Raw genomic sequence first — 13,324 nt, forward strand, 5'->3', positions numbered from 1 at the left:
TTTTTATTTAATGCCGTGAACATGTGTTATGGCATATTATTCTTTAATTCTTTTATTCCTTTTTTCAGTTGGCGAAAGAACAACAGTACCGACTGCAGGTTAGTAAATATTCCTTATCCGGTACCTGGCGACTTAATGTCTCTGGACAATTGTTCTATCTGTTTTCAAAACACCTAACATAAATCGTGATATGGTTGATTGTTGCAAAACAGAGGAAATATTATCGAGATAAATGCTCATGATAAAAATAACATAGTTGAAAGTTATAATCAAGAAATAAAACGTATCTTCAATGGGTCATAATGTAAGATAGAACCCAAGAACGGAATATTTTACGGAAACAAGGCATTATTTATACGTGTTTGTCTCATGTTCATTGTCGCTCGGGCCCTTGCTTTGTGTCTTTTTTAAAGTTCGACCTCTGTGCTTGTCCCTTCAGTTAACATTGTATTGCTTGGATACATCCATCTGTCATGTTGGCACATGGTAAATCATTATCATCCAAACCCGTTTTCAGGGAAACGAAAAAAGATAGTACCAATTATCAAGTGTGGAGACTTAACAACACTTATTCTTTTGAATAACACCACATATCGCAACTTGGCATTCAAAATATGTCGAAGCGTTATGCAACATTCTTTCAAAATACAACAAAATGACTTTAATCAATAAGAAACGTGGAAACACTTTAAACAACAGTTCTTTGTAGGACAATGAACAAAATATATCATTTTACAGTTTCTGCTAATAAATGCATATATTTACGTTCAACTATCAACGAAATACTGTGCATGACAGGCCTGAACTTATGTTTTGAGAATTTCAAGGATACTAATACTGATATTATATAAATAATATATAAGTATTACGATATGAGCGCAAAATAAGCAGAAACATCATTTGGTTTTTGGTATGACTCAAATGGGTGTGCTGTTTGTTCTTTTGACTACTGTGTTCAATTATTTCAATTTTAGAAGGGAAAAATACATTTCTTTCAAAATAAATAATGAATACAACAATTGGCAAAGAGTTGTGACATTCATCCACGTGTTTTATCTTGAGCAAATATTTATCAAATGTCTAGGTCCGGAGCGAAAGAAATAATAGTTTACTTGCTGTATATGTTTAAGATATATGATTGAAATTATATTATAAAATATATCTCTTCAATTTATTTTAGTCACTTAATTTGTCAGTAACAAAACTGACTGATATAAATACTGGATTAATCTTCAACTTTAAATATCATTCATTTGGTGGTTCTGCACGAGACAGCTGTAACTGCGATAACCTTTCGTTATGTTTGATGTATTTCACAGCCAATGAGGTTCGGATTGATCTCACTATAATTCTGGAGGTTGAATTGGACCCAGGAACGGATCTCGGCGTACAGACTGTCTTTGATGAGATAGCAGCAAAAGTCAAATATTCGGTACATTACACAACGTTGTTAATAACTTTAATATGTAATTTGTCTACGAGTATATGATAGCACGTTGAATTGCTTGTTAAGCAAAGATATTAAAAAATGCCAGTAGTTTGGAAGTTTATTCTTCGGAAAACGTTTTAATAAAACCGCCGTCGTTTCACATACAAAAATACACTTGTTTTGATTGTGCACATGGTTTAAATATATAATATCTTTTTCAGATCAGGAAGCATTTCTCGAAATTCATATCAATAGAAATTACTATTGTTATCAATGACATGAGGTAAAAATATCTTTAAACGATTTTAGCTGTAGGTGTCTTGCATAGTTGTTCGTTTTTCATTAACTTGGTTTGATTCGCTGACCTCTAAATAAGTTGATTCACACAGTTTTTACCGGATTTGTGTTTTTAGCTTTTTTTTGCATTTTTGAAATATAGAAAATTTAAGCCTTTTATTTTTCAGTCGTGGAAGTATTAATGTTAACTATTCGATCATATACGCGAAGAATTCACAAGTGGCGTTGCGAGTCTCACAGGCCTTAGAAGATATTGCTTCCGGCACAGAGATAGAGTACGATGGTTTGAAAGTGTCCGCGTCCGCGCCAGGTATGTATATTATACCTCCAATACTATTAATTGCCTCCTTTCTACCGTTGTACGTAAAGTATGTTTCCAAAGAAGTCTCTTTTTGAATGTATTGCACTTAAGTATTTTAATATTGATATATAGTTGCAGAAAGTTATGCATTTATTTGTCCATTTTCGTTTGTTTGTACTTTTCCATAGGACAAACAAAGTCGTAAAAATATAATAATACTAGTAACTAGGTTGATGCTAATCATGTAAAGTGTTTGTATGATGCTACTGTGAATCCGACTAATGCAATATCATTTTGGGAGAAATTATAGTAAGAAAGAGGTATACCATACCGGGACGAGTCAGATAGCTAGACAATTAAATTTTTATTTGTTTTAATTATTCCAACGACCAAATCAAGCAGAGGGATAACCAAACGTAATAAATACACTATAAATACATTTTTATGGCTTTTTGTTTGACCACACTGTCTTCTTTGTATTAATGGTCTGAATTAATGTACGAGCTGCGTAACAAAAGAAGCATTTTTTATTCAAAGAAAATATGCACTTTTGCATGAATATAGTAAAAATATTAACATCATTGTAAGTTCATCTTTTAATTATATTTACGGAACAGAACTAGTGTCCACTGTGGAATATTTACATTAGCCACCGAAGATTCCATGCTGATCACTGATTGTAGCACTGATTGCGACGGACAACGGCGGGCACTGCAGCAGGAATAATCCATTTCTCTATAATTTTAGATGGAAACAGTAACTTTGTGACCGATGCACATACCACATTTTATGTATTTCCCTAATCCAATACTGCCACAAAGAGAACGATTGCTACAAAAAGCACCCTTTTGTTTACAGCAATGCTTATTTTGCTAATAATCGAGGTTAAATATGAATATCGTTCCAGAATCGTACACCAATGACAGTTTATGTGGACTGTATGAAAAAGCACTTGGTGGCTGCGAATACGGATATGAATGTGAGATAGAGGGGAGTGAACCCATGTGTAAACTGTTGCCTACCTCGGGTATGCATGAGCTAAAGTTTTTGTTAATCATGAAGTCATTAGTAGCTATTGATATACGCAAATCAAAGTAATTACTTGTAAACGTGTTAATTCCGTCGATATACCAATCGTCTATTGTTGGAGTCATTGTTTCATAAGAGTTAAATATAAAATGTGTTCCAACAACATGAAATAACTCAATGGCATACAACTGACATATTAATAAGTATCTATTTTCTGTTATTAATGCATTGTATTTATAATGTTCACATGTATACTTTATAAGGTAAATTAATGCCTTAATTTCTTGGCCAACAATATAATACCATTCGTTGTGTGTGATCGGTTTTATATTGACCAATGCTTTATATCATAATTTGAACAATGACATGTTTTCAGACAACTATCCAGTTGTGGTAGGAGTCACAGCAGGTCTCAGTGTCTTCTGTGTTGCCGTTCTGATCATCATCACCTCTGTCGTCGTTTACAAAAGGAACCGAAAGGCACGCTCTAGCAATCTTCATAGGTAAGAGAGTGAAGCGATAGATTTGACATCAGATAAAATATAAGCATATTTTAAAGGTCATCAGCGGTATGGGCAAAAAGAAACATAAGTGTTATAGACCAGGGGGATTATCATCAGACTTGGAAAGGTACATCTGCGGTTTCGTTTAGGAGGAGCATCAGCCGTATTAACAATACGTGAAATGAATGGTTTCGGAAATGCGGTAGTTTAATGATACCTTAAAAAATGAACGTCAGAGATATACGCAATAGGGACATCTTAAAAATTAAGACAAAGAAACATCGGCGGTACTGGCAAGGACGGGCATTAGCAGTATCGGCGTGGAGAACATTAGCTATCTTTGCAGAGAGGTCATCAGTAGCGGCAAAACATAAACTTGTAGTATTGGTACGGGATTCAATGGCTCGGGCTAGATTTTTCATTTAGCTGTTGTATCGACACGGTATTGCATTGATCGGTAGTTTAGGGGTGGAAGACCATCAGTGTTCTCGACAAGGGACATCAGTGATATCGGCAATAAGAGACATGAGTGATATGGACAAAAACGGACATCGGTGGTATCGGCAAGAATGTAAATAAGTGGTATAGACGAAAAAGTGCATCAGTGGTATTTGAAGGAGGGACATCAATGATGGCCGCCAGTGCTGCTGCTGTCAGCGGTACCGACAAGGAGCAACAGGGATATGAAATAAATGGGCCGTTTTGGCATTGGCCAGAAGGAACTCAGTCGTTTTAGCCAGGAGTTGTTAAGTATTAAAAACAGTAATGGGCATCGATGGTATCAGCAACGAGATACAAAAGTGGATTTAGCAAGTATGTAAATCTGGACGAACGGAAAGGAGGGCGTCTATGGCATCGGCAAGGAGTAACTTCAATGGTATCGTGGACATCTGTGTTATCGGCAAGGACGTCGATCAATGTTACTGGCAATCATGTTTAAAACGAGCTCCAAGAATGCCTATGATATTGCATGATAAATTATGGGTGATTTTAAACAAATATACTGACATGAACAGATGTTTTTCTAACAATCCTCTTCTTTCAAAATCCAAATTCTTTCTATTTCATTTATGCAGGCGGGGAGAATCAGAAACCTCAGCAGATGAACATATGAATGTTTGGCCTCCATGGAAAGAAGGGATAGGTAGGATGACAATCAAATGTTTAACTTCCTACCCTCGTCACTTAAATTTGAAAGTTTACACCAATAATTTATATAATTTGATAAACTTTATACACTGTAACATATTCGAATGCCATTTTTATATAACCGTTATTTATATGATTTTAGTTTAATTTTTAAATTGAATACATCCGTAATCTATATAATGCTTATTTGAATGTTTAGTATTATACACCGTCACTTTGTAAATTATTATTCGACTTTAATCCTTAAACGTGTTACCCGTAACTCATATATTGATCATTCGAATGTTTCATTTTACTCAGGTTACTTTTACAATTATACAATTATAGTATTACTGAGAATGTTTAAATATTACAGTCGTCACTTATATTATGATTATAGTTATATAACCAAATATTGAACAGATGAGTAATAAAATTTGAGTTACCTTTTTCAGTCTTCATGTTTTGTTTGGTAAAAACACAGTTAAAAAACACTCGCCTCAAACTGGCATGACTTCTTTTTTATATCCATGTTGCAGCGACTGATCCAAGTTTCAACTCATGGAGAACAAAGGCCCTTAATTTCGGACAGGAACACCGAGTATGTAGCATTTTCTATTTTGTTTCATGTTTCTTTTCATATGATCCTTAGTGCATGTATGCCCCTGTCACACTGTTATGCTACCATTTTAGGGAGGGGTGTATGCGAAGAATTGGTTTAGTAAAGCAGTCATCAAAATGACATGTGATTGCCTACTGTCGTACGTTTTCTGGCCAGTTCATATTGATATATCAGCTGCGACAACATTAAACACATGGATAGCAAACGACATGTTTTAAATCATCAACACGCACCATCATAAAGGTTTTGTCACTATGCGTTTACCGTATGATATTGCCATTGTCGTGCGTATACCGTGCTCCTGCAATATCTTATCGCAGCAAATGGTACACACTTGTGCATTTAATAGCACAAACGAATCCTATAAATCCGTACAAAAACTGAGTTACGTAATCGAGACCATGCAAATCCACAGTAACTCAATGCAGATAGTACAAAACCACAGAAACAATATCTAGATCAGAAAATGGCGATTTTATATAAAAAACAGGTAGCTCAATTGATTGTACAAAGCCACATTTAATCGAGCTGGATCATTCAAAAGCTGCAAAAATTCAAAAGTTACTCAATCCATACATTTCAAATCCACAGTTATTCAATCTAGATAGCATAATCAATATTGTTCAGAGCCGCATTAACTCAATCAAGATAGTACAAAAACACAGTAACTCAGTCTAGATAGTACAAATTCACAGTAATTCAATCTAGATTGTTCAAATTCAAAACAACTCAATTTTAAATAGTTCAAATGCACAGGTACTAAATCGATATAATACAAATACACAGTTTTTCAATTGATACAATACACATCCACTGTTACTCAATTAATTAGCAGTAGCATAATTTTGATCGTACCAAGCCATACATTCTAGTGCATTTCCAATATCCTTTCGTATTTGAATCGACAATTATGATAAACACATGATGATTGATAGGGGAGATTTAGTTAAACACCCAAACAACTTCATAAACGTCATAAGCGGTTATATGACGAAGTTTATTGTGTACTGAAGTAGGGAACAATGCATGGTGCCGTAGAGAAAAGATGTTTGCATAATTTGGTATCATTGACTGATTTTTTTTTAAAGAATCTGAATGACTGCCTCAACTTTAGTGATTTTTGTTTTGAAATGATGGAAATGTATAAATTGTACGAATGGTTGTACTATTTCTATCTTTTGTCAAAAGCAATGAAATTTCCACAGAATTTAAAATAGAAATGTAACAAAAACTATGTAAAACGTATGTCCGGTTATAAATGCAAGTTTGATCAAACATCTCTTATATTTCTTTGAAGGATATAATCTTAATTTTGCATACGATAACAAAAGAAATTTTAAAAATGCAATAAAATGTTTAGCGGGCAACAACAGGAGATCATGGTGATTAAAATAAATACGGTCAACGGTTTCATTGCATTTATCATAAGCATGTCTCTCACTGTCTCAATTATGCATTGATTGAAAAGGTCAAAAGCATAATTGCTATTGACCAGTCGATGAGGATAACGAAAGATTCATGCGATGTTATCATCTATGTGTTCATGATTTGCTACTTTTTAAAATGTAGATAAGTAAAGCATTGATATTTTACCCACAAGTGATTCGAATTCGTAGGTCCTTATCAAAAAGAAGAACAGGGCCAAATTAACAGGAGATTATCCAACAATTGAAAGAGATTGCGAATAACAGCGGTACTTTCACGACTATTTATCTATGAATCTTCGATAAGTCGATGTTCATGACCACGGAGGTATCCAAAATCTGTCTGTATAGCTGAATATGGCCATTAGCAGATAATAAAACATTTCCTATGAATAGGCATGCCATTTGGCGGTTGGACTGCGCTTTTTAACATTACTCTCATCGACGGTTTGGGATCGCATTTAAAAGATCAAACACTTGCTTGTGTTCCTTTCAATAAGCAAATCGGCTTTTTTTTGTTTAAAATGTTTATGAAATTAATAAGTGTATTGAACAAGTGTACATTTCACAAATTACTGCTGTAATTTTATTGTTTCTTTACTTGAACTCGTTAAAACTTACTTTTCAGTACGTATCTCCGTATCACCTGCCCCGATTTGCATCAAGCAGGACCAGGGAGGAACCCCAGGAACCCTACTTGGCACAGTAACAAGACGAAGTGACAAACACAGACAGTTTTAAGAATCTTTTTTGAACCGTTATTTCTAATAATGTATAATTTGAGTGTGTGTGTGTGTGTGTGTGTGTGTGTTGATATTTTTTATATATAATCAAAATTTATATTCGTTACATCCATTCGTTGCTTTCAAATGTACTTGTTTTTACTTTTGTCTTTTTGTGAAAGGATATTTATGCAACATTTTTTTATTTAATGCATTGTAGACGATCATTGATACACTTTGGATATATATTCTTTATACATGATTATGTACTTGACAATTCATTTGTTGCTTTCACATGTACTTGTTTTTTGTTTTTGTTTTTGTCCTTTTGTCAAAATATAATTTATGCAACATTTTGTATTAAGAAGATTGTAGATCATTGATACACTTTGGATCTATATGCTATACACATGCTTATGTACTTGACTCATGATAGAAACTGACACATTTTAGATTTATCGCACTTTGACATATGACTTCTAGTTATGTTTTTTTATTCATTTTTCGTCATGTTCCCAATCTGCCGAGTGTAAAATGTACATTGCGTTTGTCTATATATACATGAATCACTATTATAAATAACTTACTTACTATAAATATTAAACAATTAATATGAACAAACACAGCACAACATGAGTTATTTCAAGGTAATGTTTTGTCAACATAAGGTATTTATATACTATATGTTTTTTTTCTATAATATACTTTGATTTAAGGAATGAATTGCGGGCTTGATGTCATTATCTGGGTATGAACGTAATTGGGCTGGTCTAAGTGTGTGGAGTCCGAAGGACTCCTTGCTTCGGACTCCTTGCGTACTTTGACCAGCCAAATTGCGTTCATATCCCCGATAATGACATCAACCCCGCAATTCATTATTTATATTTACACCAATAGTTCATTATTTCATTCAATAATTGTTAAAAAATATACTTCATTTCATTTAAGAAAACCTTTCAATAACTCTTTCCTACCCATTCTGTAAATAGAACGACCCGACTGTAACCGGAAGCATTTTTTCCAATGACGTCACAATAACGCGGGAAAATATCAGCCACTTTAAAATCACTTTTAAACGTAAAATTCAAACACTTATGGCACCAAATCATTTAAAATAAAAATAAAACTTTCTAAAATTTTGACTTATATTTTACGGGACCTGCTGACACAATACAAAAAATAACATGATCATTTTCTTTTCATGTTTATTGTCAGTATGCAATGAATTGCGATCCGAACATATCCGAAGATGTTTCGTTCATGGATTGATAAACGCAATTGCCGAAAGGCAGTTCATTTAAGGAATGGAATCTGAGGTGTAAATATACATGTATAAACTATAATTAGTATTTTGAGATTTTCTCATCGCATAAGATATTGGTTATTCAATAGGAAACGTTTTTGTTCAACAATTAAAAGTACATTATCAGACTAACGAAAAGCGTAATTCGAAAACGAAACATTTTTTTCTTAATTTCACCTTTCCTTTAAGGTGTTATTGTAAATACATTAAAAACTATTAATGTAGATTATCATCACTTTCATTGGCTTAGTGATTGTTCGTTTATGTGTTATATGTCTTTGGCGTTTACCCGTTGACATTAAACGAGGTTTATGGTTCATCTTTTAACTACTGAGCTTGTTTCTGTAGTGTTTCATATAAATATTAAATTAGTTGGTTGTGGGAATAATTACTATGTTGTGTTGTTAAGTTTTATATCGTACATGTATTTTCCTGATTTTTACGATAATATTTCGAAATAACTTTTCAAAATTATATTCTATCCTTAACTTATCACTCTTGTAAATTTGAATCGAATCATCATGTATTTTATGGTAATTGCAAGCGAATGTTACAGAACTAAAATGTTCATTTGTTTTGACATTCTTGTCCATTGATGTAATTGTCTGGTTGAAATAAAAGTGTGTTTTTTACTTCGTTTTATACAAGTGAGTTTATTGGAAGTTTATAAAATCGACAATAGAGTGGAAATTTGAATTGTAATAGTAAGGGTACGTGTACATATGGACTTTTATTGTGCTCATCATCATTCAGGTATGTGTACATACAGACACGTTGAGAGTAAAATGTACGATAGTACTAGGCAAGTGTTTTTTGGGAGTATCAGCGAGCTTACAAGTACGAGGACAGTGATCTAAGAGAGTATCAGCGAACTAACAAGTACGAGGAAAGTGATCTATTGGAGTATCAGCGAGCTTACAAGCACGAGAAAAGTGAATTGTGAGAGTATCAGCGAACTTACAAGTACGAGGAAAGTGATCTATAGGAGTATCAGCGAGCTTACAAGTACGAGGAAAGTGATCTATGAGAGTATTAGCGAGCTTACAACTACGAGGAAAGTGATTTATGGGAGTATCAGCGAGCTTACAAGCACGAGGAAAGTGATCAGTGAGAGTATCCGTATTTTATGTTGGCTATAATAATCGTCTTTCAGAGTTTCAGCGTGAAGTTCAAGACGGAATTAATGAAAAAATCGAAAATCCTTACAAAATAATAATATATTTAAAGAAATTTCATAACATGAACTTAGGGTGGCAATTAAAAGATTAAAACGTAGGGAAGCCCCCGGTCCAGAATTGGTGTTTAATGAACACGTTTTATACGGTGGGCAACCATTTATTATGGCCCTTAAGGTTCTGTTTAATAATATAATACGCTATCCAGCGTCATGGAAACGTAGTTACATCATCCCTATTTACAAAGGAAATAGCAAGCCACGGTCAAGTCCTAGTAGTTACAGGCCGATTTCACATATTTCTACGTTTTGCAAAATATTTGAGCCTGTCGTCGTAAATAGATTTGATAAAATGTCATTTTCTAAACAAACAACAATAAGGATTTCAAAAAGGAATGATTTGTATACTGTTTATCTTTAGAAAGTGATTACGGATAATATCGATAGTGGTAAGTTAGATATGAAAGGCGCCTTTGATGTTTTCTGGCACGACTCCTTAATTTTGAAATTGTTTGATCTTGTAAAGCTATGGGAAACGCTACTTAATGGTTACCAAAACCTTACCACAAAAGTAAGGTGGTCTGGTTCAATGTCCGACTCTATAAATGTACGTAGATCTGTCCGCAAATGGGGCGAATTATCAGACTTTGATTATTAAGTGCATATCAACGACTTGCTTAATCGATTAGAGAATTCCGGCTATAGCGCCGAAGTTGGTACAATTGGTGCAGGGAATCCTACCCTCGCAGATGACATTTCGCTGGTTGCTTTGACGCCCTCCGGTCCTCAGCATATACTTGATATCGTACGCAGACTACGCAGTTCTTCACAAATTTGAAATCAGTACTACAAAATCTTGTTGCTTGTCCTACTCCACAAAACGTTTGTCAATTCCATAATTAGTAACATTTGCCGGACAATAGCATAGTTACGTCCAATGGTCCACTCATTTAGGGATATTAGTTAAGTCTGAATATGGGATGCGGTCTACAACACGTATTGAAGAACGGTGCCAAAAGGGCAAAAACTAATTCCATGCTATTAAAGGTTATGGACTACATAGCGAGGGTCTATATATAAGCAGATATAAAAAAGAAACATTATTCCAACTATTATGTATGGAAGCGAATTGTGGAATATCCTCAAGTCATCGTATTTCGATGTCATCAATAGAACTCAACATTTTGTTGTTTAAATGATTCAAGGCTTTTATAACTACACCCGTTCCCACATGTGTGAGTCAATGGTGGGACGAGGACAGTGGTCTTTGAGAGTACTAGCGAGCTTACAAGTACGATGCAAAGTGATCTATAAGAGTGTCAGCTAGCTTACAAGTACGATGACAGTGGTCTATGAAAGTATCAGCGAGCTTACAAGTACGCGGAAAGTGACTTATGGGAGTATCAGCGAGCTTACAAAAACGAGGAAAGTAATCTTTGAGAGTATCAGCGAACTTACAAGTACGAGGAAAGTGAACTATGAAAGCACCAGCGAGGAAAGTGGTTTATGAGAGTATGAAATCAGTGTTTAGATACATAATAGCGACATTCTGCATCTTTCTAGGGTTCACCGTTTTCGATTTCAAACATCACCCAATCTTTTGTATGCTTATACTTTTTTGACACGCACTTGAAAGATGTTTGTTTAGTATGCACAATTATTGTTTATCTATATTCTATATTTAAATAAAAAGATATGAATACATACATACACGTGACAGCACGCCCTTATTAAAACCTATAATAGCACGCGTAGAAAACACAAAACATCTTGTTTAGCCCACCTGAGCACAAAGCGAGGCTACCTCTCACAATAAGTCGATATGGAAACTTCTCGGAATCCGCTGCCCTGCTTTTCAAAAAATCTCTCAGAAACGTCCTTAGATGACCCTCTTTCAAATTCCTTCATCCAAATAACATGTCCACTAGGGGACAGGGCTTCTTTACACTAGTTGTCAAGATATGAAAATATTCTCTTCAGAAACGTTTGTTGCGTTCTCATAATAAGTCCACAGTTGTGTTCCTAAGGTGACCCTCTGTCAAATTCCTTCACCCAAAGTTGATTAAAAAAAAACATGGTTGCCAAGGGCGGGGGTGGTTACCATTATATGTTTATATGTGAAATTCTGAAAATCTTCTATATAGAAACCATTCATCGAATTTCAAATAATTACACAGAAATGTTCCTTAAAGGTAACCCTTTTATCTTGTTTTTAATGTGTTTTTCTTTCTTTCTATGTTTTTATTGCTTGTTTCTTTTTTATATTTATTGTATTGGATTACATTCATCTTGAAGATATCAACTTTGGGGCGGGCGGAGTCCAGTATGTTCAGGGATGGAAAATAAATCCTAGGGTGGAAAATTAAAACCTTACCAGCATATAAATGAAAAAAAAAACAACAACATCATATATGTAGGTATACCAACGTTTAAAAAAAATCCGTTCAACGACCACAACTTTCATCACGGTTGCTGGAATAACATAATGATTGAAACAAGCACCACAAGAATCGCGTTGTGTTAAACATAGCACTTTTTGTTAATTAAATGTATCTCCATCAACATTGTCCTGTGCGCAGACGCAAAGAAGATTAAGATTTAGAATACTCAAATTATGTTAATTACAAATCATGTCATTGTCCTGACACAACATACAAGTTAAAGTTGTACAATGTTTGAGAAATGTTTTCTTTGATTTCGTTTACTCATTAACTCGGAAAGGTAAATGGTAGAATGTGCGGAGCCGCTTATAACTTCTATACATTACAACTTAAATCACTTGTAACATACGCTTTTTTTAACGTTTCCCATGACAACATGATTTGAAACTACTGAATCTCCCGAAATCCTTTTAATTGAGATTTGAGGCAAAGCACTCGCGTAAATGCTCAATACATTGGATTGTAATTTTCAATTAAGTCTTAGACTTGTCGGTAATATTTTTTATCGTCGGTACAAAGCACAAAGATATTTCAGATATCGTACTTCAATACTTCTTCCATGTTATCAATAATTAGGTCATTAACATTTTCGCATATTACAATTCTTCCCTTAAGGTTAAATGTCTCCAGAAGCATTGCTACGAATTTTAAAGTAGTAATACCGTAATAGGCACCACTTAAAACTACTATCAGCTTGATAACTCCTTATAATGTATCATTTCCTCTATTCAAAAATGAAATTTACAATATGATTTAAACTTGTATTACTAACCATCATTTTAGAAAAAAAATACTTGTTGTAGCATACAAGATATCACGTTATAGATTAATATATTTATTCACTAATTTATACGTTTGTACGATCGTCCGTTTGTCCATCCAAGTTCATGCGTCCTTTCACTGACTGACTGACCGACCGACCGACCGACCGACCGACGGTCTGCTCTCTCA

At 34.2% G+C, this 13,324-nt stretch overlaps 1 protein-coding gene across 1 annotated transcript in view; it reads left to right on the forward strand.

The window, feature by feature from the left end:
- Positions 1-9,390, forward strand: part of LOC128210882 (fibrillin-1-like) — a 38,581-nt gene extending 29,191 nt beyond the window's left edge. Inside the window, exons 47-55 of the mRNA XM_052915236.1 lie at positions 69-98; positions 1,320-1,432; positions 1,651-1,712; positions 1,894-2,036; positions 2,935-3,054; positions 3,433-3,559; positions 4,636-4,703; positions 5,227-5,288; positions 7,362-9,390. Of these exons, the coding sequence (XP_052771196.1) occupies positions 69-98; positions 1,320-1,432; positions 1,651-1,712; positions 1,894-2,036; positions 2,935-3,054; positions 3,433-3,559; positions 4,636-4,703; positions 5,227-5,288; positions 7,362-7,442 (806 nt within the window). The 3' untranslated portion in view covers positions 7,443-9,390. The remainder of the gene's footprint in view (positions 1-68; positions 99-1,319; positions 1,433-1,650; positions 1,713-1,893; positions 2,037-2,934; positions 3,055-3,432; positions 3,560-4,635; positions 4,704-5,226; positions 5,289-7,361) is intronic.
- Positions 9,391-13,324: the final 3,934 nt, after the last annotated feature.

Source organism: Mya arenaria, chromosome 12, assembly GCF_026914265.1.
Source record: "Mya arenaria isolate MELC-2E11 chromosome 12, ASM2691426v1".
Lineage (NCBI taxonomy): Eukaryota > Metazoa > Mollusca > Bivalvia > Myida > Myidae > Mya > Mya arenaria.